The 26,557-nt window shown below is 44.1% G+C and overlaps 1 protein-coding gene across 6 annotated transcripts in view; it reads right to left on the bottom strand.

Annotated features, from left to right (window-relative positions):
* LOC100754481 (zinc finger protein 608) overlaps positions 1 to 26,557 on the bottom strand; it is a 108,395-nt gene that overhangs the window by 9,009 nt on the left and 72,829 nt on the right. For all 6 annotated transcript variants that reach the window (XM_027400919.2, XM_027400916.2, XM_027400920.2 and 3 more), the window contains 2 exons: positions 3,268 to 3,355; positions 329 to 2,783 (listed from right to left, as the gene is read on the bottom strand). In XM_027400919.2, the coding sequence (XP_027256720.1) occupies positions 329 to 2,783; positions 3,268 to 3,355 (2,543 nt within the window). The remainder of the gene's footprint in view (positions 1 to 328; positions 2,784 to 3,267; positions 3,356 to 26,557) is intronic.

Below are 26,557 nucleotides of genomic sequence, written 5' to 3'. Positions count from 1 at the left end.
AGAGACTTCAGAGGCCCTCTAGTGAAATGCCTTCACCTTAAACTCATGAAGAAACCAAGAGTCCTCATCAGTTACAGACTTAGGAAATCCACTCAGGGCCCATGCCCAGAGTTCCTTTACACACTAAGACAGGTAAACAGTGGGTAATGTGCATTTTAGAATTGTACAGGAACACCCAAGGATCTTTAAGGATAATTTTCAAGAGAAGAGGAAAAACTCCTCTGGATGGTTTCCTCCCAAGGTAAGATGTCTAGCAAGATCAAGCCCAAGACATGTGCACAACTCAAGACTGCTCCCTGTCTGTTGGGGCCACACTCCACAATCTTACTTGTTTAAATCTCGAGGTTGGGTCTACACCTGTCTGCTTCATAGAGTCCATGACAGACTTCATTTCTACAGCCTCCTTAATAAGCTGGTGGTTTTCCATCTGCTTAGTTTTGAAGCTGTCGGCCTGAAGCTGCGGCTGGTGACTGGAGAGAAGCTGTGATTTACCTGTGTCCTCAGTTTTATTAGGCACTGATGGCCCTAGCTTAGAATGGTTTTTGTTAGGCTCCGGAGTAGAGGGAGCTTTTGAGATTGTGGCCGATGGCATGTTTTTCTGTTTACTGTCTTCCTTGCCCAGTTCTTTCAAGGGGAGTTCGGCCTTTCTTTCACACTCTCCTCTCCCACTCTGGACCATTTTCTGCTCTGCCAGCCTCTGGTCCTCATAGTACTTCTCATACTGCTGTCTGTAGGCAGGGCTGGTGGCCATCAGTGATTTCTGGTCCATATAGAGCCCATAGGCATACTGGCCATAATAAAGTGACTGAGCCAGGGCAGGGTGTCTTTGTGTGATAACCGACTGGTGCTGAGGCTGTAGAGATGTAGAATTGTGGTCCACTTTCTTAGAATCTAACTGCTCTGCCTTGTCTTTCTTCTCTGCATCTTCCTCTGACTCCTTCTTGATCTTCATGCCCTGTGTGCTCCCACCATTCCCAGCTGTGGGGGCACCAACCTGTCCAGGGTGCATGTAACTTGGAGAATAATAAGGCTCGTAGCCATGGTAATAGGGAGAATGGGACTCTTTCAGCTGAGATGATTGTGCTGAAGTTGAAGAATGGCCTTTCACGACACCGTCTTTATTAGAAATGATATCTGATGGGGAACTGGCCTTTGACCTCATGCCCTCTGACCTGCTGTCTGAACCGCCATCATCAGCAGCATCCGATATGTCCGAATAGGCTGGGCTGTTGGTCTTGGCTGCTGAATTCTCAGCACCATTCTGTGTCAACACATGCAGGGGGACCATGGGCGCCTGCCCATTCACCAGGGTACTGCATTCCATCCGAGAGGCACTCCCGATGGAAGGGCTGGGAGCATTGTCCGTGAATGTGTAAACCTTATCAGCCTCGGCTTTGATACTGGCCATGCGGCTCTCCTGAGACTCTGACAATCCGTTCGCCAGCCCTTCACTCTTACTGAGATGGTCCTTTAAAAAATGCCCAGACAAATCCTTGCCAGCCGCCTTGGCGTCCTCCAGCTTCCCCAGCTTAGCATCCATTTTGGGACCCCCAGTCTCTTTCCCGTCTTTGTCCTTTAGCTTACGCTTCTCCTTTTTCTTTTTGTCTTTGAGTGACACCAGAGCTGGGTTCACGGTGATGGGCTCCCCCATAATCGTGGGCTTTGGTTGAATAGGTTTCAATGGAGGGCTCTTTGGTGTAGCCTGGACGACAGTGGTCGTGAGGGAGGGCAGTCCCGGTATGGTCCCCGTGGTTGTGGATGTGAAGGCTGCAGTCGGTATAGCAATCAGCTGTGGGGGTGTAGGGGCTGGGGCAGGGGCGATGGGCCGGGCACTTTTCAGTTTAGAGAGGTTTTTGTCCATTTTGCAATTGTTTGCTTTTTTGCCCTTTTCTTTATCCCCCAAACTTTTTTTGTCAATCAGTCCTTCTGCTTCCAGTTTGGGCATTTCAGCAGCTAAACTGCTGTCTGCCGCCGAACAACTGTCTAAGGTGGCTGTCATGTTGGAGATGACTGGAAGGTTGTTAAGTTCATTGTTAAGGCCCTTCTTTTTGCCAGAATTCTTCCCAGTTTTCGAACCTATTATAGAACCGGGGCCATTGCTCATGAGCTCTCTCTTTCCCTTGGGTGTCCCAGGGGGGTTCCCAGCCCCGGGGGATGAAGGTGCCTTCACCTGGTCGTATGCTGATACACTTGTGCTTGCCTCGCTGCATTCAAGGGCCACATTACTCAAGGCTTCCTCACAGTCTGAGATCTTGTCCTCACTGTCAGGCTCAAACTCTAGCTTGTTTTCTGGGTCTAAGTGTGCATGAGCCTGGTGGTACCTCAGGCCATTTATGTGCTTGTACTTTTTGTTGCAGTTTGGGTGGGGGCAATCGATTAACACTGGAGAGGAGCAGCCTTGGTCCAAAAATGTAGTCTCTGGTTTCCCTTGAGGGGTGGTGGGGGTGCTTCTAGAATTGGTGCGGACCCGTTTCCCGGGTTTACTGTCCTCAGAGCTGGAGTTCAGATCCAGCTCCATAGGAGGCTTGTTCTTCCTTTTGTTGGTCGAGGAAGGACTGGCTTTGATGTCCTCTGCAGCACAGTTTGGGGGTGTCCTTCGTCCACTGGCGTTGAGGCTGCCACGCCTCCCTTTCCCATTGGCCCCCCCTCTGTTCTTGCTCTGCAGCCCTCTGGACTCTGTGAAGCTGACCTCGGAGCCAGGGGCAGCCGCGGCAGACCTCGCTCTCTTCCCTCTGCCTCGGCCCCCTCTCATCTCTAGGTCACTTGTTGGTGATTCACAAAACCTAGGGAAGCAAGAAATGGGGGTCATAATGAGCATCTCCAAAAGAGCCAGGTGAGACCACAGGGACCCAAGGGAGCACAGAGCAGACCCAACCTTGCTGGCTGGAGGGCCAGGTGCAGCCAAGTGAAGGACGTTCTATTTTAGCATGGGTACATCGGCTCAAGAGCGGGCTACCAAATGGATTACATTCACCCACAGAGAATCACAGGAAAGTAGCTCAAAGAGCTGGTTTTTCAATCAGTTCAAATTGCCATTTTGAAAAAGAGAAGAAGAAAACAAAGGAGAGAGGGGAGGGAGAGGACAAGGGATCTGACAGAAAAGCTAGCATCTGCACTTTACTGGCTAAGGCCTAAATGGCTCATTTCTCCTTTGCCTGGTTTCAATTACAGGAAGAGTTTTATATCTTATTCATTTCTTTCTGTAGTTTCTTTGCAGAAACGGGAAGGGGGAAGCAGAGGAAGGAGCAAGAAAGAAAAGGTACCCACCTAGGAGGGGCCCAGTCGTGCTTGGTGCAGTCTAGTAGGGTCCCCACATATGTTTTGTTCCTCCACGTGACATTGACCACTAGGACACCTGTTAGGGAGAGGGGGGTTAAAGGGCAGCACACATTTAACGCCTATTACTTTATTTCCACTTCATTTATTGTTATTATATTTACCAGCAAAGCCCTGTTCTCACATGGCTTTCAAAAGCTGTGGTTTGCATTCTTCCCCTTTCTGGTTTCAGTGACCTCAAGTTAAAACCCACAGGAAGAGTGTGTGTGTGTGTGTGTGTGTGTGTGTGTGTGTGTGTGTGTGTGTGTGTGTGTTTGAGGACGTGTGCACGCATTCACGAATGTGGTGCAAAAGGGTGAGAGTGTGTGAGGGTGTGATCAAGATATTGCTGACAGAAGGAAATGGTTTTTGCCATGTCCTGCTGTAAAACAGTAACATTCACCTCTTAATTTTTCTATTATTACACATAATTGCTTTCGTTTGGCAGGCAGCCAACGTAAACCAAGCCCGAGTTACCAGTGCTTAAGCCAGAGGACGACTGAAAGGAATCTGGTTTCCAATTCAACACTATAAAACAATGGCAACTTTTTTTTATTAAGAAAAGAAAAAAATCATTTGCAGCTATGTAAAAATAGGCACGGTGGAAAAGGCAGGGCCTTGGGGCAGCTGTGATTTTTTTTTCTTCTTGACGGCCCCCCCCCCCCTTGACTGTGTGAGACAGCAATTGAGCTCAGAACCGGCTCTGTTTCGCTGTTCAGTCTTGTCTCAGAGGCTCTTAAAAATAGCTCTCTTAAGAAAATAAGTGTGCACAACACATTTGCTCTTGGGGTTATCGTCAGTCAACCTGGGTAAGCTTTGCTACAGAGGATTAGAAGAGAACACTCAAAACCAACACACATGTTTCCTTCCAGCCATCCTGCTTTTACTCCAAAGCCCTGCAGACACGTTAATTCAGCACTGCATCTGCGAATTACTGAGCTTAAGTATTCATGGTACGCCAAATACCACCGAGGAACAACACAAAGCACCCTGCTCGTTTCTCTGGAGGACAAGTGCCACTTTCAAAACGGAAAAAAAAAAAGTCATGTCCTAAAAGCATATTTGGAAAAGAAGCTAGGTTCTGAGATGTACACAAGAGGAAGGCAAGTCAATAAAACATGTAAATGAGTCTTTGTTTCTTTTAGTGTCTGCCTTCCCACCCTAAGGGGCCATTCCTCCAAGTCTTAACTGGGTGACTTGCTCACTTGTACTGTCTACCATTTTGGGAACCTCCCAAAGCAAGACTCTTTTTACTGGGGAACCCTTAAAAATAACATCTGAATGTTTAGGATTCAAGTACCGGGTAAGGGAGATTTTTCTCTCAAAAGGAGATTTTAAAATTGTTTCCCATATGGTCGGGGCTGCTATTAGTTACGTGACAGCTGAATTTACTCACTATAAATTCTGCCTACTATTGTAGCAGTCATCCAGCTGGGGAAGAAAAGCTAAAAAGAATCGCAAGCATTGCCTCAAATAATGCTTGATTCCTTTTGATTCCCCCGTGGGGAGGGGGTAGTTTTTAACCATTGAGTATGAAAAATCCCATTGTGATGAGAATCAATAGTAATTAGGCATTCGGTCAAAAATTGCACAAGACAGAACAATCGGAAAGGATTCTTTCTGAGCACATCCCTTCAGGAAAGAGGGGTGGGGCGAGGAGGAGAGGGGCAAATGGAGCTGGCTTTCTCATCATCTGCTCTCTGGGGCACCGTGTGTGGTGTCACAGACCTCTGCAGCTGCTTAAAATTCTTTAGCATGTCAGCTATATTTACAGTGCAGGAATGTATCTGTATTGCCAGAAGGTTACTGCATTTTAGCTTCAGAGGCAATAGGCTGAAATCACTGCGTTCCAGAGTCCCTGATGTAGCACAAATGTATAATTAAAATTGCTTGAAAGGAAACATGAAAGAAACAACAAACCCTCCATTCTTGCAGTAATAAAATTAAAAACAGGAAAAGTCTGCACAGACACTTAACATTTGTCTGCAGTGAAAGGCTTTTGTTACTGCTTCTCCCCTAAGGGTTTCGCGTTTCCAGCAAACGCGGGCAGCCCATTGGCCAGTGCTTGCTGCGAACGCTCGCGTGTGATTGGCTGACCCGATGCAGCTGGCCCGAGCACAGGAAGACAAGGCAAGGAGAAAGGCCGTGTTGGAGGAAGGATGCTCCCTGTAGCAGGAAAGCTGAAGCATCACCAGAGCCCCCACCAAGGCTCTGGAAGTTGGAAGCAGTCCCCCACCCCACCTCACTACCACTGCCATTCCCACCACAGGGCTGCATACAGACAACAGGCCAGCCCGCCCCGTACCCTCACAGCCAAATCTGTGACCTCAAGCCAGGCGAGCCAAAAAGGAAGGGACCCAACACAAGCCATCAATCAGTGGTTATCTTGGGCCACAGGTTGAAACGGTCACAAAGACCAAACTGCAGTTGCAACTTCCACACGAAAAAAAAAAAAAATTTCACAACTGCTACTGCTTAGAAGCCACGTGGACCATGTTGTTGTCTGTACTGGAAGGAGTAAAATTCTGTAAAGAAAAGCCCACTTTCAACTCCAGGGAACCTAAATAAGTCACCCTAATTTTTCTAGATGCCCTCCGAACTTAAAATGCTCAAAAACAAATGCTCCACTCCCAGGGAGGTTTTGTTTTGTTTTGTTTTAATTCATTTTTTAACAGTCTCCTCAAGGAGTGCTAATTAGATTCATGGGCCTGTGGTGGTCTGTCTTTACTTGTGCAACCCTCTTCACAGTGCCATAGTATTAAATCTGCTTGGAATTCACAGTGAATACAGACACTCTGTTGAGGCTCTGTGTTGGAGGAGAAGTTAAGGAATCTTCCTCTGTGTGTGTGTGTGTGTGTGTGTGTGTGTGTGTGTGTGTGTGTGTAGGACATCTAAGTTCAGAAAACATGCCATTGTGAAAGGATCTGAAATATGGACATTTCTGGGAGTGGTGGCACAGGCCTTTCCTTCCAGCAGGGGCAGGTGAATCTCTGTGAGCTGGAGGCCAGTCTACATAGCCAGCTTCAGGCCAGCTAAGGGCCATAGAGTGAGACCCTGTCTTAATCAATAAGTCAAGTCCATTTTTTTTTTTATTATTTTGATGAAGTTATAAACTTCAAACGTTTTGTAACCAAAGGCCATAGTGAGCATAACTTCCTAAAGGCATTGCAAGTGATGTAAATCAGATGAAAGTCCTCAGAAAGTATAGATTTGAATTTTATAACCCCAGGTTTAAAGTTGTATTACTCTCTAAATAGACATACAAATACATTAGTTCCCTGAAGGATTGTCTTTCCCAGCATACTTATTATGAATGCTGCGCCTGTGAGTTTGGAGCCAGGGATCTCTCTGCAAGCCCTTTTAATGTTTATAAGAACAAGGATCTCACTGAGTTTATTGCCCTTCCCTTTCCACTAAGGCTATTAGAAAAAAATACCTGTGGTATATTACTGTTAATCCTCAGCAAGCAGAAAAATATGTACAAGGATGGACCTGGATGCTCACCCATATGATTTTCCTCTTCGTATTGTTGACACTTTGTCCCAGACACTGGAATACACACACACACACACACACACACACACACACACACACACACACACACACTGTGTGTGGGGGGGACTTCATGAAGATTCATGCTTTGTTTTTTACTCAGGCCCATCAAGCAGTGGCTATGTCCATCGGGTCTTTATTAAGTACCTCTTTGGTGCTACTGAATACTTTTGTATGGAAATTTTGTTCAGCTTTTGTATTTACAGGGTCTACGGTCTCACAACCAGGATAGACATGCATCACCATCTAGAAGTAGAAGCATCGTTTTGCATATTACATGTACTTAGAGAGTGGGCTCTTTAGTAGACTGGATCAGTCTCACATTAGAACCTGGGAATGATGCTCTTAGTTCCTGCTCTGTCCTCACACCCTGCTCAGAAAGATGTCCTAGACCAGCAAGGTCTCATACCTGTAATCCTAAACCTGACCTCCTATCACTGGATGAGTGATGGGTACCTGACACAGAGGCCACCAGACATATTCATGTCAGGAATCTGGATTAGTTATGTGGAATCTTAGAAATGATGATACAGAAAGAGGTCTAAAGATCTATGTGTTAACTAAGAGGACCAGGATGGGTAAGAGCCTCAAAGATGTAACAGCTAAGAGATGAGATAAAAATGACCAGTGCTGCCATAATGCCTCAACACTTGGTGTGGTGTGTCTTCATGAGCACGTGCACACATGTCTCCTCTTTTCCTCTAATATAATCACCAGTAGAGGACTACAGTAGCACCCAACCAAGGGCTACCTGGCTACTATCCAGTCATCTTGTTTAAAAAATCATTCCTTGTTTTACATCAAAATTTTGTCTGTGAGTACCTGGTTCATGTTTCTGCCTTCGGAAACCCCTAGGAATCATTCCACTCATCCTCCACCCTCAGGTCTTGTTTTCTGGCAAAACGATCATTGTTTCTCCTCCAGTTTACACCCTCCTTTGTCCCTTCAGCCCCAAACACTTTCTTCAGCTGTTCTTCACATCATACTTTAAAACAAACACTTATTCCGTTTTCTTTGTTTGCATGTGCGTGTGTCTGTGTGTTTGTTGACACGAGCATGTTCTCATACTTACATACCATGTACACATTTGGGAGTCAGGGACAAACTTCAGAGAGTCAGTTATCTCCTTGTACCATGTGGGTTTGGGGGATCAAACTCAAGTCAACAGGCTTGGCCGCAGGCTCCTTTACCCACTTTGCCATCTTGTTGACCCCCACACTATACTTTTAATTCCCCCAAAGAAAGCTTCAGTGCTTATGTAGAAAAATCCTAAGGACACTTGAAATTCCTAATAGATCAGGACAAATTCCTGTGATAGCACCTGTCCATCTACAGACACATGCCATCTAAGCCTCCAAATCCATTCTCTCTTGGGTCACTGACTGGACTCAAAGCCCTCCCCCCCCCCCGTGGTGGTGTTCACCAGCACCCATGGTATCCCCTCCTTTCGGGGTTTATAGCTGGATTCTCTTTGCCTCCCCATCTGTCACTATGATTACAGTCTACTGAAGGAATACATGAAAGGGCACAGCCTATATGAACAGCTAGGACATTCTTCTAGCCTGCTCTCCTTTCTTTTGGCTGGAATAGAAGAGTCTGAAGTGACCTTAAAGCCTACAAGTTCAAGATGGCAAAGTCTCGCTATGTGGGAACTCGGGTCACAGGTAGCTCACTAGGAATATTCAGTCCTTAGGTGAGAAACTCATGCAGTGTTTTAACATGGCTGAGGGTGTGTGTTGTACCCTGCTAGGATGTTCCTTTAACGTTTCCCTCCACTCCTGTGCACACTGAGCTGGTCTCTTCCAGCACTCTTTTGTATTTGGCACCATGTCTGCACACAGCCCTAAGAAGCACTGCACCTCAAGTGCAAGTTCACTGAACACTTTGTACCTGCTGGACTCTCAACAGAGCCTGCACCTTTTGTTGAGGTCTTGATGTTGCCATATTTTTCAGTAAGTGTAATCTCCCACGAGTTTATAGATGACAGACTTTCTCTGTGGAGAGATTCCACTCCAAAGAGGTTAGACACATGGCTTATGAGTTACTATTTCTTGGATCTGTGCAGCTGCTTCCTCAGGAACTGGGCAAATGCTGATTACCCAGTGGCTCTGCATAAATCTGTTTATATTACAGTTTAATGACTGTCTGAGTCTTAAAAGAGCCTCATCCTTGGGACCCAGGGCATTGCCAGCATTGCAAGTGCTGAATTTGGAATCACATGGTTTTTTTCTGAACTCTTCTTCAGACTGCCACATCTGGACGAACTTGGTGTGCACTCGGGCAGAAAACACAAAACCTCATTCTAACAACACCAAATCATAAACCCGCTTCTGCTGTAACCTCCTCTTCCCTACAGTTACACTTTCTTTCCTTTATTATTTTTTTCTTGAGAAACACAAATGATAAGAGAAATGTCTCTATTGCAGTGTGACTACTGCACAGGGTGGGGCTTATCAGCATTCCTTTGTGCAGAGTCACTCTCCAAACAGTCCCTTGGTTTTGTTCTGTTGAGTGCCATCCTGGTGTGTTGTTGTTGTTGTTGTTGTTGTTTATGTTTGTTTGTTTTTTCAAAGCAGAAGCTGATAGAATGCGTTTATTCATGCGTCTGGCTTTAAACTGATTTACTTTCAACCAGATTCTCTTTCAGAAGACAATGTTTATAATTATTTGAGAAAGTTTAAAATTTACAACTAAGTTTGTCCATAAAATACCTGCCAGCTGAAGTGCAAAATGGCTTTTCTATTATCTATACCAAGGATGTATGGTACAACAGGGCAAGAAAAGTCAATGTTGTCACATGACCATTAAACAGTCTCTCTCTCTCTCTCTCTCTCTCTCTCTCTCTCTCTCTCTCTCTCTCTCTGTGTGTGTGTGTGTGTGTGTGTGTGTGTGTGTGTGTGTGTGTGTGTGTGTGTGTGTGTCTTTTTTAAGGGAGCCCTACTGCTGGGCTGAATGTTTGAAGAGTCGCTTTAACCACATCCTGTAATCAAACCATCTGGAACACAGTTCTGCGATTAGTCACCCTGAACATTGGGCTTTATCTGAACAAATAATGTATGGCAATGGAGCTCGTGAGACAGGGCAGGGCTGACAAAAGGAAGTATAATGAAATACTTTATGCCCTAGTGTACCACCACCCCCGTCGTAAACCCAGAGACACATTGTTCTGGTATTAATGTACTACCTTGGGAAAGCAGAGGGAGTTTAAGGATTAAAGGACAGATGGGCTAGAGTTTGCTGGTCTAGGTGGGTCTCTGTTGGTGGCTGGAATATGTTGGCATGATTGTACCTTTGTTAATTATAACCTCTACATGACAGTTGAGCATTCCATTTTGGTGCTATTTCCAGGGCATTCAAAGCAGGGTTCATTCATGGCACAGGAGTTAGGACTGTTTGCCAGGAGTTAATGTGGATATCTAGACATTTGTTTGAGCTCCTATAAATACCACCATATGTAAGAAGAAAAGAAACCTCAATCAATACTGAAAAGCATAGATGCAGACTTGCTCTACTCTACTTTTAAAAGATGAAATTAAAAATATTTGAGCATCTATATACAATCTATGTGGTTTTCTTTGTTTTAATCTGGATTTCCCTCTTGCAAATATACCTAGTAAGTCTTTAAGAACACACACACACACACACACACACACACACACACACAGAGAGAGAGAGAGAGAGAGAGAGAGAGAGAGAGAGAGAGAGAGAGAGAGAGAGAGAGAGAGAAAGCACCAGAGAAACCTTGTTTCCCCATGGGCCTTATGGTTTAATACACAAAAGAACACAGAACCACTTCCATCACTGTCACCTCCCCGGCAGCCTTTGTTCTGGGGCCTGATGAGCTGTATTGATTTGGGAAAATCATTGAGCTTCTTGGAAAACTCGACTCTCACTTATTCACTGCCATCTATTTCTTTCCCAGGAAGACAGGTGGTCAATATCCAGCTGGCTGGCCAGCTAAAGGAAGCCCTTGCTAGTTTTCTTTTCCTTGCTTCCCTAGTAACGATATCCTCTCTCATGTCCACAAATTACAATGGCCTGTTAAGAAGTCTACTGGTGAAGAACAAGGAGCAGAAATGAGGCTTTTGTCAGGGTCACTAGAAACACTGAAAAGCTGTCCTATATGTATTTGCTGCATTGGCTGCCTGTGAAGTCAGGGACAGAATACCCTCTGGCTGAAAATCACCCATGTAGAAGTATGAATGAGCATCACAACAGCCTAAGAACACACCTTCTTAGAAACAGCAGTCCAAGGGTGGGTGTGGTGGCACATGACTGCAATCCTAGTACCCAAGATGATATAGTAACTGGAGAATCAAGAGTTCAAGACCAGACTAAAATACATAATGACATAATGCGTTCAAATGCCAGCCTGTGACATGAGAGTGAGAACAAAATCATTTCCTAACAGGTCGTTACAGATAAATTTCTGATGATTGCAAAAAGAGATGCTCTACTTTTCTTCAGTAGCCAGGACCTGTGTTGTGCAGGCAGGTTTCCTACTTACAAAAAGCCATAGGTTTTCTAACATAGAAAGTGTCTGTCGTGGAGGAAAATGCCACATGGAGATCTTCAAAAAGCAGTTTGAAGCATTATCAGCAACAAACGAATTTGCTTTTATGGTAAGCAGACAGATAGCCTAAAGCAGTATGGACAGCTTTAGAGTATACTCTCTCTGCACAAGCAACACTCACATCACCACGTGTACACTTACTGCTAACAGGTTTCTCTAACAGTTTCTGCTGAACTGTCCAGAGTCCCTACTTGGGGGACAAACTGGAAAACAAGTCTGAGATGATAGTGCCAGAACAGGGAAGAGGACATCTCTTGGGGTAGCATCTACAGGGCAGCAAGTCATAGACACTTCACTGGGAACCACCATGCCAACCCCTGCAGGCCACAGCCCCCCAAGGCTCAGTCACCACACAGTGGGAAGGAAAGGACAAAGAGACACAGGGAACATGGGGGTCGAGGGAGTCTTCTGAGACAAACAATAGGAGTAATCTAAATGCATAAACAGAGCAAGCAAATGCCACTCCATGTGTACAGTGTGTTCTATGTGTTTGTATAAAGAGGCTTTATATCTGGCTTTTTGAGTAAGCTTTCCAGCAAGCAGCTTGACATCAGGGGGCCCAATGCCACTCTTACTTCCGATGCCTAATTCTGCATTCTATGGTTTATGTGAAATCTGAGCTTCCATGATGACTTCCAATGTAGCCTGGCCTTTGAAGCTTCTTTGCAGAAGGAGAAAGGCTTCTGACCTTCTTACCCCTCCCCCATGGGAAGGCAGGTATCCACTCCCCCTCCCACAGACTTTTATTAGTTCATTAGGAGATATTTTTCTTCCTTTAAATAAAGGCATTGAAGAGTGTGGGAAAGGCATTTTATAAATGTTTATTGAAGCAGGTTTACTAAGAGCTCTATCTAGTACTATTACCTCCTAAGAGTCACTCCTTCCCTAAGAGTGTTATCTTGGGACACAGCTATGTACACGTGGCCCTGGGCATACAGCCCATGGCCAGGGTTTCCCACAGTAAGATGGACAGAGCCTCCCCTCTTTCACTATCAGAGCCACTGAAGATGGGCAACCGAAAGGATGCAGCCTATCAAATCACTACTCCCATAGTTCTTTCCACGTCATTTGACCCAACTGGATCAACAACTCCTCCTTACCCAAGCTCTCCATGTTGTCATGGGTTCATCTGGGAAACGGGCAAAGGGAACAGCCAAGGAAGATGGAAACAGTTACTTAAGGCCAAAAGGCCTCCTCCAGGTCATTTAAAGGAGAGTCCTCACCACTCAAAACAGAGGAGTACACAGTGCTGTGAATATGGGGTCTTGTGATAGACAGCTTGTCCATTTTTTCTGGATCAGGCACTGGGGGTTGGGGACTGCGAAGAAAGACAAAGAGATTCTAAAGAATGAACACAGTGGAAGGGAGAGGTTAGAATGAAAACCTCAGGGTCTTGGGGGAAGATGGGGGAGGGGGAGTGGTCCTCTGGACCAGGTAATTTGCAGTTTCATGTTTAAATGTTATTGAATTGCTTGTTAAAATATGCATACCACAATCCTACATTATGGGACTGTGTTTTAAAGAAAAATTTTACCAGCCACGGTCCTAAGTTATAAGGAAACAGTGGGAACCAATTGACAATTATGCTCCACATCAAAAGGCTGCTACTGATCCATATATCTCGCTGGGACTGAAGAGCTAGGCTTCCTATAAATTAGGATGCTTTATTTAAAGTCAGAGCGCTTATTTGCTTTTGTGCCAGCTCGGGGCCCTTTTCATCTGTAGCTTGCCAGGCCCAGGAGAGCACAGATTCCTACAGCTCTGCTGCCCACCAGCTGTGTCCTCTGTAAATCCTAAGGCCTCTGAAGGAGCCATTCTTTACAAAGGCCAACAACATTTGCTGGAGATGATCACTCAGCTATTATTCTACTCGCCGAAATTTAAAATAGCAATTTACAACAGCAGCTCAAACTGGGAACTGCCGCTCTGAACTGCAGGGTGTGTGTGTGTGTGTGTTTGTGTGTGTGTATGAGAGAGAGAGAGAGAGAGAGAGAGAGAGAGAGAGATTCTTCGAGCATAAGGCATACAAAGAGATAACTGTTACACAACAGAAAAAGCCACCATCTTGGCCAATCTAGAATGGAAGCAAAGGACAGGATAGAGAAAAATTAGACTCAGCACACTCTTGATGAAGGAATGCCACTTGACGGAGGGGTTTGCTCATTCCTGCTCCCAGCCGCAGTAGCCATATCCAGGCAGCACGAGAGTGGGTCACTCAGGAAATGGAGTCACACACTATGCTCAGAGTCAGAAAGCAGTGTGGGAAGTTAAAGGTGTGTCTTCCAAGGGTGGTGTGCAGTCAATTCTGAAGACTAGGAAGAAAGAATGTACCTTGCCCCATTCCCAGCAAATGCAGACAGCCCCACCCCATTCTCAGTTCCCTCCAGAGCTCACCTATACTTTCCTGAGCCCCAGTTTTATATTCTATTAATAAGACTCAGCACAACCACTGTCATGTGACTGCTGCATCTTTTAAGCTCTCCCTTAACTCAGCCCACAGCCAAAGAATGGGAGGCAATGTTAAAATAGAAGAATTCACCACTAAGAAAGCAGGTCTTCCTGCATTCCTTCTAGGTGAAGCAACTTTAGAGCCAGGCTTCTGTGCCCATTAGCATATATATATTCCTAGTGTCGGAGCAGGTCACAGATGGGACTTTATCTATGTTTCAGAATCATAAGGGCAGCAAATTCTAACCTTCAGACCCTTTTATTGCTTCTATATACACACTGCTAATCTCAGCCAATGGGGACTTATCGCTCCTCACAAACACAGTCATTGTTTAAAGCAAATGTTTCCTCATGTGACTCGCAACTACAACTTGAAATCCCAGAAGCCACTCCTTCCAACTATTTTTAAGGTAAAGAAAGTTCATTTCCAGGTTTCAGGAGCACCTCACTTTTTCGAGGTCACAAAAAGGCCACATTCCCAGTTCAGTGAAGACAGCAAAGAGACCCCCCCAGGACCTGGTTCTGAGGGTGCAGCCCCTTAAAAGCAAACTCATCTTTCCAATGGGAACATCTGAACAAACCAGTTTTTTTCACAATGGTCTGAGGTCCCTTTGCACCCTCCCCCACCCCACATTCCAAAGTTCTTATCTTTCAGGGAGAGAAGTTTTTTTTTTTTTTTTTTTTTTTTTTTTTTTTTTTTTTTTTTTTCAAGGCCCTATGGAGTTACAAGGATTTCAATCGCCTGCTTAGAGACTAGCTCCTTTCTGTAAACAAACCTAATGCAGTGTGACTAACAGGGCTCTCCTAGTGCAGGGCGAAGGGAAAGGGGCCTTTGTTGGCACTCACTGGAGCACACTGTCATTTTGCTGGAGGAGGACAGAACTTGGCTGGTTATTGATTGACCAGCCCTGCTCCATGTCATTCATTGTCTTACTGTCAATTTCTAGGGGCTGTATGAATACGATTTTGTGTGGACACCGAGATGCACCCTATGCATGTGTAGTCATGCACTACCATCGAGGCTAACGCTAGGTTCGTTTCTCTGCAAACCAGACAGGACTTTCAGGTATCTAGCCAAAATCCCAGTTGTCCTCTGATACAAGGTTCTGTCCCAGGCCCTGGTTCCTTAGTATTGCCTGACATTTCTCTGGGTTGCCACTACCCTGAGACTTCAGAACCTGTACCATGTGGACTTTGTCCAGGGCCACTCAGAACTGTTTCAAAGTCACTCTGATTTTAACTACCATGGTCATTACACTCTAGAAGGGGGTCTGGTCTATAATATTTGTAAAAGTGCTACCTCTTCCATTACCCATTCCACTGACGGATTCTGAAACATCAGACTTTATTGCCAACTGCTAACTAAAAACTCCACGATGACTTTTAAAGACCTCATTTTTAATTCTTATTTGCCTTAAGTGTTATCAAACACACCCAAAGATGCTGTTGGCAGGAAGACCAAGTTCTTTCACACTTCTTCAGATGGAGAAAGGGATTCAAGTCAAAACTCACTTTCCTGACAAATCTAAGCACAAATTTCTGTATAAATTATTGACTGCACTTTGGCCTCATCAGAAACATTAGCCCCACAGGCTGATAAGTTCTGACCCCAGGTGGCACATCAAGCCCTCTCAGAAGAGGCAGAAACATTAGTCCTTTGCAAGGATGACTAGGGCTCGGGAGCCAATCAATCAAGCTCTCTGACAGTTTTTACAGCCTCTGGGCATTAGGCTCAAGTCAATCCCCAAGACTCCTATGGCTGGCATTACTCTTATCCTTTCTGGCCTGATGAAGTTAGGGTTAAGTCCAAGGCTTTGGCAAGAGAGAAAGGCTATTGTTAGTAACTCAGTCTTTATTGACTCTGACCTGCAGGGCAGCCAACTTGAAGTCTTTTCCAGAAAGTAATGCACTGTTAATTGGTGCTCGTCACTGGGATGTGTTTTATACACCTCTTCACACTGAAAGACCTGACTAAACATTTCAAATGTCTTCCTGGGTTGTCTTGTACTTCTGTTAAGAATGAATACACACACAGGCATACTGCAGATGCATGAAGACACACAGAGGCATACACACACACACACACACACACACACACACACACACGAGAGAGAGAGAGAGAGAGAGAGAGAGAGAGAGAGAGAGAGAGAGAGAGAGAATTTCTATCCCACATTGCAAACAGAGGCTGCCTGTCTAGGCAGACCTAAGGCTGGAAGCTGGCACAGGAAGCAATAGATAGGGTTTTTTGTTTTCATAACAAATAGCTGTGGGGTTAGTACACAGGAAAGGAAAATGTCTGGTGGAAGAATGAGGAGCAGACCTATTATTTCCTTCTGATGTCTTTTGCTTACAATAACTAAAGATGTTTTCGGTAGAAACTGGGAGCTGTATTTATGAGCAGCTAGCAGCAGAGAGATGGCCTTGGGGTGAAGAGAACAAGATGCCACTCGGCTTTGTTTGAAGAATCCCAGCCCTCTAAAGCTGCTGCAGAATTATTGGGCCAAAGGCTTCCTAGCTTTCTTTGAAAGAAAAGGCATGCAAGCTATTATCTCTTCTGCTCTGGGAGAGGGTGTGAAAGCAAGTGGCTGATGGAAGGTAATCACCGGAGGGCTGTGCCTGACCAATTTCTCACTGCACCCTGGCCCCGCCAGGCAGACTTCCTTATGCATCCTGGCCTGGCCCAATGGGCCTGCTAACCACTACTCTTAGGCCCTTCCAGGCCCTTTTACAGGCCTACCAAACACCTTTTGTTGTTAAAAGTGGTAAATGACAGGGCAGGATCTGAGGGAAGAAATCATATGTTGACATTTTGGAAATCAATATTTTTGAGGGGGTGGTGGTGGTGGCTAACACTTTTGAATGGCTAAATCAAGTTTTTGATTGAGAATTTGGGGTGGGGGAGTCACAAATCTGTTGACATTTAGCCAAAGGATTATTCTGTTTCTCATAGTGTTTTCCAGGGTATGGATCGGTACATATGAATTTCCATAGATTTTTTTGTCAAGCAAGAAAAGTTTTCCCAGGAAGCCACTGTGCCTCTGCCATGTTAAAGTCTGTTCTCTGTGTATGCCGGCAACCCATGGATGCCTAACAGGTTCCTAAACTGAGCTTTAGGAGAAGGGTCTTGAGAACAGTGGGTACTGCTGTGTATCCTGTGGGGGCCACGGAGCACTCAACTTGACTAAACACTAGAGAAAATGAGATCAAGGAAAACTCAAACTTGCAACAAATCCTTGCTCTTTAAGTGGTAGTCTTGCACCTGTAGCTTCATTGTGGTTTATAAATCCTTTGTTGACCCATTGTCATAGCAGATTAAACTCACAAATACAATGGACCCCATACCCCAATGGCCAAAGCATGTTTTGTGAAGAGTTCAAAATGAGAAGGACTGTGTTGCCTGTTTTCACATAGGAAGCTTTCCCAAAAAGTCCTTTCAGGTTTGTTTGGTTATGTTTTGTTGTTGTAGGCCAGAAGTAAATTACGAAAAGAACCAGACAGACACAACGTAGGTGCCTGAATAAAGTCGGAGTAGGCAAATAATCCCTTGGCAACTGGTGACTGCTTTTAGGACAGACCCCTCCTCCACTATAAACACTAAAAGCTTTACACATTACCTTACATAGTATGTACAGTACTTGCATAAAACCATTTTACATTCTCTCATATTCTTATAATGCCTAAACAAAAGTTATGTAAATACGTTACTTAGATGGTTATCAACTTGACACGCCTAAGAAGAGGAAAACTGGATTGGAGAATTACCTCCATCAGACTGGCCTGTGAGCAAGTCTATGGGGCATTTCTTGTGTGTTAATTGATGTAGTAGGGACCAGACCACTGTGGGTGGTACCATTCCTAGGCAGGTGACCCTGGGCTGTGTAAGCCTGGAAGCAAGCCAGTAAGAAATGTTCCTTTATTGTCTCTGCTTCAGTTGCTGCCTCCAGGTTCCTGTTTGCATCACTCTCTGTCCTGACTTCCCTTGATGATGGACTATAGAGTAGAAGTATAAGCAAAATTATAAACCCATTGTACCCTCATGCTGCTTTGGATCACCATGTTTATCACAACAACAGAAGCAAATTAGAACAGCTCTCGTACTTTTTTATGTGTAGTTGATTGGATCTGAGGATCTGGACCGTCACACCTATGTGGCAAACATTTTACCAATTAGACCATCTCCCCTACCTGAAGCCTCGAGTCTTGGAATTTAGACTTCTTCAGGTCCAGGAGTGTTGGAAAATAATTTTCTGTGCATTACAAATTACCCAATCCCAGGCATTCTGTTGTAGCTGCACAAAATATCCTAAGGCAGACCTAAAGGTGTCACTAAAAATGGAAACCCAAAAGAAAACTGAACGGGAGGTTTTCCTCCTGACTCTTAATAGAGTTGAACCTAGGGTGGGGTGTCCACTGAAGCATCAAAAAAAGCAACTTAAAATGAATAAAATGACATTATCTTACACATCAGGGGAGGGTTAACATTTGTATCACAGTTGCCAGAAGGAAAGAAGGGAAACAAATACAAGGAAAGTTGACGGAGAACTTGGCATGCATGAGTTACAAGACTTAGTGTTTTCACAAAGATCACCTCATTTGTTTTTACAGAGCTTGTGTGTCAGGTTCTGTAATTATTATCTTACTAATGAGCAAATTAACTCTAAGAATGCTTAGCTGATGTCACCTGGTTAGAAAGTCGGAGACATGAACACAATCTGACTTCGGTTGTCCTGTTCCCACTGGTATTAGGTTATAGGAACATGGTTTTATAAATAGCACAGTTTCACACAGGAACTACAGGAGCCTGGATGGAGATCCCCCACAGGCAAGCAGGGATGCCTTTATGATAGCCAGATATGTGCCAGAAACACATGTGGCAGGTGCACAAATCTCAACTCTCGGTTCAGTGGCATCACCTTAGTAGCTTGAAAGTGATCGCAGTGGTGCCATGTGCACAGCCATGAAAGCAACAAACTCAACTGAGAAGGTCTTTCCCTCTGCATCTTCTATACTAGGGCCACACGGCGGATGTTTGCAGTGGCATTCCAGTGGTTCCCACATTTATTTCTTGCCTCATAATGCTCCTTGTCATAGAAAATGATGTCTGGAAAAAGCACAGAATCTCAAACCCCTTCTAAATCTATGTTTAACCACCTGGGAAGTAATTTAAAACCTGAGGTAGACTAGAGCTCTAACATCTTACAATGTGGGTTGCCCTTCAAAAGAAGCAAAATTCACAATTCAGACAACTCTTTCTGTTGAAGCTCTTACATCTCATTGGTCATTAGGGTGTGCCCACCTTGTCCTCTTCATAGCTCCTGATACCACTATTCTATCCATACCATGGACCACTTCCAGGTGTGGCTTTAGTTTCTCTACTGGTACCTTCTATTGCCTCACACTTCAAGAAGCCTTTAATCTATTCTGAGACAGTCTGTCCAGCCTATCATCGCCCTCCCCCCCCAAAATTAACCCTTTGTTTCTATCTTGGGCTTGGAGAACTATGGCCCATCTTGCCTGCTCTGATTTTTGGAATTCACGTTCAGTAGCACTGAATTTCAGAAAACCTTTGCCCAACCCTCTCACCAGCCTTGGGATATTCCAACCAAAGCAGTTTCCCGTGAAACCCAGGGTTCGGACACCCACTAGACAGCTCCTCCTGGTGTTGGCAAAGAGTGAGCACTTCACCAAACAGGTAAAGGGGGGGGAGGCTAGATATTAAAATGAATGTAGGCTAGATATTAAAATGAATAAAGGAATAAAGGATGGAAGGTGCACACCCACAAAGCTCTCAGATGATGCTCCGTGTCTCTTCTCAGAGCAGGATCCCACCCTAGGCAACGCTTCCCACTTGCCAAACAATCTTATAATCCAGACAGAATCACTTGGCTTTCCTTATCTTTTCTTTTTCTTTTTAATAGAAACTTGTGTGGAATGAGCAATCTTGCAAGTTAAAGAAGCCAAGAACCTTCCTCTGGGATTTCAAAAGGCATTAGCATTTTCTTTCTTTTCTTTTTAAAAAAATATTCCAAAAGCAATTGAAGAGGTACATTTGTCGCTCCCCTGACGTAGAGGCTCTAAACACAGACCATAACCCACCCAGGCATGGAAGATCCAGACTGTTGGCCTCCCAGACTACTTGCAATTTAATGAACAGTCATATCCAACAAATCGCATCCCAATAGCCCGCCAGTGGTTATTTTCCCAGACTCAGAGCCCCAAAGAGATATCTGTCATTGCTTAAATAAATTTTACAGATGTAATAGATAAAGGCAATAAAGAAACCAGAGCTTTACCTAAAACAAAGTTGACAGAGCAGAAAGAAAGCTTCGTTTCCATAACGGGCATGTGCATTTGTGCCTACTAGGCTGCTTGTGTGTACCAAAGAGCAAGACACAATGAAGGTTAGGAAGCATGAAATGGCAGCCTTCTTTGCCTTTCAGGGAACGTAAATTTTATTTGCTGGATGTAAATATTCAAAAGCCATGGTTTCCACCTCCATGTGTGATCAGCAGAAATTGATTTCAAGGAGACACAAAATTATTCAGCTTGTTGCTCGGCAATGTGGAGCTCGGAGATTACTCGTTCACAAGCATCCATATCAAACAACTCAGGGTGTGTGTTCCTATTAGTGACCAGTGTTGGCATAGGTGGCTTTGTATGCCCTTGGTGAGTATGCCCCTGCCAGACAGAAGTGAACACAGTCATAGCTTGTCTTCAACAAGTGCTTGTGACCTGTATTAGGTTTTTCCTTAACAGTTTCCTTCTGGAGAAAATAAAAGCTTATGCACAAAATAATTCAAACACAGTAGTTTCATTTTAAATGCCAGTGGCCAACATTTTAGGAGTCATGTGCCTGGCTCCCAATACAGGGAACAGACGTGGGTAAGAATTAGTGGTAATATTTTTGTCCACATGATATATTTAGTAAAGGAATATTAATTTAGGTTTGGACTGTGTGTGTGTGTGTGTGTGTGTGTGTGTGTGTGTGTGTGAGAGAGAGAGAGAGAGAGAGAGAGAGAGAGAGAGAGAGAAAGAGAGAGAGAGAGAGAGCACTTGGTTTGAGTGTGTTTAATTTGTTTAGTAAATCATGACCCCTGATACTTAATCAGATAATTAACTGAATTAATCTAATTTTATGTGGATGCACATTGAAAAACAGAAACAGTATGTAGATAGAAACCCTGACATCCAGGCAGGTGTTACACAGGATGGGACAGAAAATACATAAAACAAGCATTTTTGCATTGAAACCTGTCCTTCAGAAAGAACATGGCCTCCATAACATCCCAATGCAGATGCTGGTCAACGCTGCCCTGTCATCTCCAGAAAATTACAGAAAGAGAAATTCCATTTACTTAATCCAATTCAAGCTCAAAATGATGGTGGATTTCAACTCAACCTTATAACATCACCTCTCCTTGAACTGTGTTTGGAACCCCAGTCCTCTCATGAAACTAAAGAAATTTATACCTATGCATTTAGAAGTTGTGAAAGCAGGATAAATGGGAGGAGCTTATGTAAGTCTTACAAAGCAATTAGCTGTCAAATGTGTCCTCAGTCATGGTTTCTTGCAATTTACATTTCACCTCCATCCAGAGACTAACTACATGGGGACAAGCAGAGGAACTGGGTCTCAGGCACAAGCACTGTTTCTTACATGTCTCCTACTGTGTGCCCCAACCTCAGCTTCTCCTTCCATCACCTCGGTTGGATATATACATACATTAGCACCATTGCTAGTCACTGTAATAACCTGCAAACTTGAGGAAATCCAAACACAGGGAGCGTGCTGGCTGGCTAGTGAAATGCTCCTTCGACTGTTTCTAGAAAAAACATTATGTACAACACTGATACGCACTTGTGTTTGTTTAATTTAATGGAGGTCATAAAGTGCTGACTGTGTGTTAAGCACTTTTCAAATAATCCCATAAATATTAATTTACTTAATCCTACTAACAATCTAAAAGGGAGAGCCCTTTCAAAATTAAACTAGCAAATAAACACAGAACCAAGTAATTTTCAAGCACAAAGCATCTTAAGGATCTTTGTTGAGAAGGAAACAAACACCTTAAGGGCCCAGAGAGATGAAATGGTTGGTCTTGGACTGCCAAGACTAATGAGAACAGAACTGAAACCAGGACACCAAGACCACCAAGGCATCTCTCAGGTTCTTCCCTTCCAGTCCTCCTTTGTAGTGACATGGCTGCAGGGTTGTAGACACCTGTATAGGGCTCTGGGTGTTTCCTTCTAAACTTGAGGTTTGCTTAAAGCCCAACACACTGAGGAGGCCTGGCCCACAGCTAGAGCCATCAGGAATTGAACTCTAGTGAGGCTAGCACGCAGTGACAGGAATTTGCTTTGGAGAACAGGAGACTCAAGAAGGGGTTTCTTGGACTGGGGATGTCGCTCATTTGGCAGAGTACTTGTCTGGCATACATGAGACCCTAGACTCCATCTTCAGTGGCACATAAGCCAGGCAGAGTGGTGCATACCTATAGCCTTACTGCTTGGGTGGTGGAAGCAGGAAGATCAGGAGTTCAAAGTCATCCTCAGCTATATATCAAGTTTAGAGTCAGCCAGGCTATATGAGATACTCTGTCTCAAAAACATTTTTTTTTTTTTTCAGAAAGAAAGGAAGAAAAAGACTGGACAAAGAAATGCACTGGGAAGGACTGCAGTCCTGTGGTAGGTGACATAGGAGTCTTCACTTAATAAATCCTAAATTTCTTGATTTAATTAGCTCGGAAACTAAAACTAATAGGGGTTATGTCAAATTTATGGCATATAATATTTAAAAAGATGAGCACAGACATTATTCATTGCAATGGACACACTACAACATCAGAATTCTAGTTTAAAGTCATGTTGTTTAGAACTCCAAGAAATAAGCAAACAAAAACAGAGAAAGCAACTCTGGGAGACAGGATTTCATGACCACCACCACAGACAACTCAGGATAGTACCTGAAGAAGACATCCTGTGACACAACTGTCCTGTCTCTGGAAATCTCATGAGGAAGCAGGGTTTATCTGACTCACACCAGGAGAGTCTCATCTACTCATGCTTCATTTTATCACAACATCCAGAAAGTAGTTACTAATGGCTGAAAGGTAGGGGTCACATCCTCCGGGATGCACTTTGCAAGTGTTCCAAAAATGGAAGCATAGGTGTTCTTGGAATGGTGATGAGCCAGTATATTAGCCTGCAACTACTCTGAGGGCCTGGAAGGGCAGTGTGAAGCTCACAATGGCTAAGCCAAATGGGAGTGTCGGTGCATATGGACACAATAGGTGTCAAGGCTCTAGCTTTCTCTACATGGTGAGAATCAAGGTTCTAGTTTTATCCTGGGCGGACTACAAGGAATGTGAATCCCTTCTCCTTGATGGTGCATCTGTATCTTAGCTGTAGGCATATTGCATATTTTCCCCAAACTCTCTAGGTTCTAAACAATCCCTTTGACTGCCTGTCTATTGAAGATACTAATTGCTAACTCTGCTCAAAAGGATCTAAGGTGGCTGTTAGATTCACCAGACTAATGGTCTTTAAAGAAATTTTGTATAATAAGATAGCTATACCAGACCTGAACATTTCCAGGAAAAAAAAAATGGGAGCCATGATTTTTGGTGTTGTTGTTTTGTTTTGTTTTTCGAGACAGGGTTTCTCTGTGTAGCTTTGGAGCCTATCCTGGCACTCATTCTGGAGACCAGGCTGGCCTCGAACTTACAGAGATCCAACTGCCTCTGCCTCCTGAGTGCTGGGATTAAAGGCGTGTGCCACCAACGCCCGGCAGGAGCCATGATTTTGATGAGTTTCTTTCCCATACTCTCAGGCTGGGGTGGGAATAGCATTTTGCTCTTCCCTTGGGGAAAGTGACTAAGGCATTTTAACAGAAGAGAGGACTTTTAGCCTTTTGACATGAGAGGTAGCATAGCAGTTTCACCTGATTTATGAAGAGAATTATCCTGCCGTCCACACTGATCTCTTCTGGTAAGAGGCATTATACCAACAATGGCTCCTCACAGAGGATGACAGAGCCCCGGTCCTCCTTTCCTTCATAGACAGGAATTTGGAACTTCTCAAAATATTAATACAACCTCACTTATGAAAACAAAGTGGCAGAAAATCTTACATCACAGAAGCTCCCTACTCTACTCCCAAACAATTTTGAATGGAATGTATCTATACCATGCCTGTTTTCTTGAGACCCATTACATATATAAATATGTTCATTTCAGTGTGTTTAGTGTGTGCATGCTACCAGCTAATGAACAGCCCATAGAAGAATGTTGGATGTCCTGCTCTGTCACTCTCCACCCTATTCCCATGAGGAAGGGTCTCTCACTGAATGAGGAGCTAAGCTAAGCTGGTAGCCAAGCAAGCCCCAAGGAGTCTTCTGTTTCAGCCCATCACAGTGCTGGGTTTCAGGACAACATGCCCAAATGGAAACATTTATTGATTGATTTGTTTATTGTGTATGTATGTGGGTGGGTGTACTGCTGCCCCAGCATACATGTAAAGGTCAGAGGACAACTTGTGGGAGCAATTTCTCTCCATCTACCATGTTGGTTGTGAGGATTCAACTCAGGTCCTCAGGTTTCAGGGCAAAAACCTTTACCCACTTGAGGGATCTCCCTAGCTCCATGGCCAGCTTTTTTAATAGGGTTGTTAAGAATATGACCTTGGGTCTTTGTACTTGTGCAGTAAACATCCTTAGCTACCAAAGCATTTCCAAAGCCCCAATGCCTAAATACTAGCATCTTACTGTACTGTTGCAATTGCTCTGAGGAATGAACAGTACCAGTTGCTTTTCATACTCACATTGGGCAGGGTGCCTCTGCTGAGTACCTGTGTGGGAAGTGACAGTGCACACCTACTCAGCCTCCTGGGAACTGTGAACCAGAGACTTTACAATACATTTGTCAAAGACCATTCCTTTAAAAAAAAAAGAGGGGGGTGGAAGAGAATAGAACAAACTTGACTTTTCTACTCGTTTCCACCACAAAACCATCTTCTGAACGCTACAGAAATAACAACTCAGCAAACATGCGCCATTGGAGCAGTCACTGAGTCAGGCATCCATGTCCTTTCCAAAACACTGTTTTCAGTGAATGCTTGCCCAATGCTGCCATAGTGCTCTTAAACAGAAAACTTTCCGGCCCTCCCCAGCTCCTCTGGAAATTTGGTAACCATAGATTGTGCATCCCGCTGAGGCTTGATATGTAGAGCTGTATTCTACCTGCTATTAAGCTGCTGATAGCAGTGTTTCTGTGGCAATTTATGAGCAATGTCAGCTGAAGGCACAGAGTATTGTACACACTATATTTTCCCAGCTGGAGATCTCCGTGAATGGAAAGCAAAAACATGAATACACATGGGCTGCGGGCTGGAGGGAATAAAAGGCAGGGGGAAAAGTCTGCAGGCTAAAATCAGCTGGGTGGTCTTGATTATAAACCAAGTAGATAATAAAATATTCAAAGGAAGCGCCAGCTAAATGGTCAGGAAATACATAATGGGAGGAAAGGCCCAGAAAAGAGGATCTCTCTTTGTACTTTGCCAACCTAATTCCTAGATGTGCCAAAACTTACCTTCCTGCTTGGGGTTTTAAATAGCTCACCATAGCCAAAGGTCACTTGAAACCACAAAAACAAAACCCACTCTACATCAAGTTTCCAAGAGCTACCTCAGCAGGCAGCAAAGGCAACACAGCCAATCCCTAAACCTCCGCCCACACTCTTCCTCAAAGGCAAATTGTTCTTAACCAGAAATATTTTACATGGAGTTTCTTTTGGGGTTAGGAAATGGATGCCTCGTATTATCCAAGTGTCCATGAGCTTTAAAAAACACAAAAACAAAATATGAAATAAATAGAGAAGCCATCAGTTCTCAGAACCCAATTCTACAGAGAAAGGCTCAAATCATGAGTCAAGAAACTGACAGGCAAAATCCTTAGAAAGCTACTCTTTCCCTAAAAGCTCGACTAAGAAACCCAACAGAAAATATTCCCAGGGATCTAGTTAAATGAGCTTCATTTAACTTCCAGCTGAAGAAAATGTAGAGCTGCTTTGTCTGAGTAGCTGGTTTCCAATTGTGTTGTGTGTCATACTCATGGGGCTTTGTTTTGCTAACCATCATGCTATAAAGCCTGATCCCTAAGTAGTGTGGTTCCCTGGACCTGAGTTCCAGGTCAGCTTTAACAAGAGGAGAGTCTAATCGGTGGGCAGGGCTGAAATCCACCTGCCTCCAATCTTTCTATGGGAATGACGATCCCCCCCCCAAAAAAAACCCACACAAGCAATAAATAATAAATAAATTATTTAAACACACACACACACACACACACACACACACACACACACACACACACACACACACACCTCAGATCTCTGTGAGTTCGAGACCAGCCTGGTCTACAAAGCTACACAGAGAAACCCTGTCTCAAAAAAAAAAAAAAAAAAATCACACAAGCGAATCTGTAGCCTCCATTACTCCAGTAGGCTATATTGACTATGAAAACTGTCTTCCAACACGTAAATGAAAAACTCACACATAATAAGTAATAATAAAACGCAAAATGATTATTCACTTTTTTTCTGATGGAACATAAACATTTTAACAAGTAACACTGGAACAGATCTTCAGCCGAGTATTCATCTGTCTTTTAAACCTGAA

The sequence above is a fragment of the Cricetulus griseus genome, chromosome 2 (genome assembly GCF_003668045.3).
Source record: "Cricetulus griseus strain 17A/GY chromosome 2, alternate assembly CriGri-PICRH-1.0, whole genome shotgun sequence".
Classification (NCBI taxonomy): domain Eukaryota; kingdom Metazoa; phylum Chordata; class Mammalia; order Rodentia; family Cricetidae; genus Cricetulus; species Cricetulus griseus.
The sequence above is the reverse complement of the archived record's forward strand: the minus strand, read 5'-3'. Positions and strand labels throughout refer to the sequence as shown.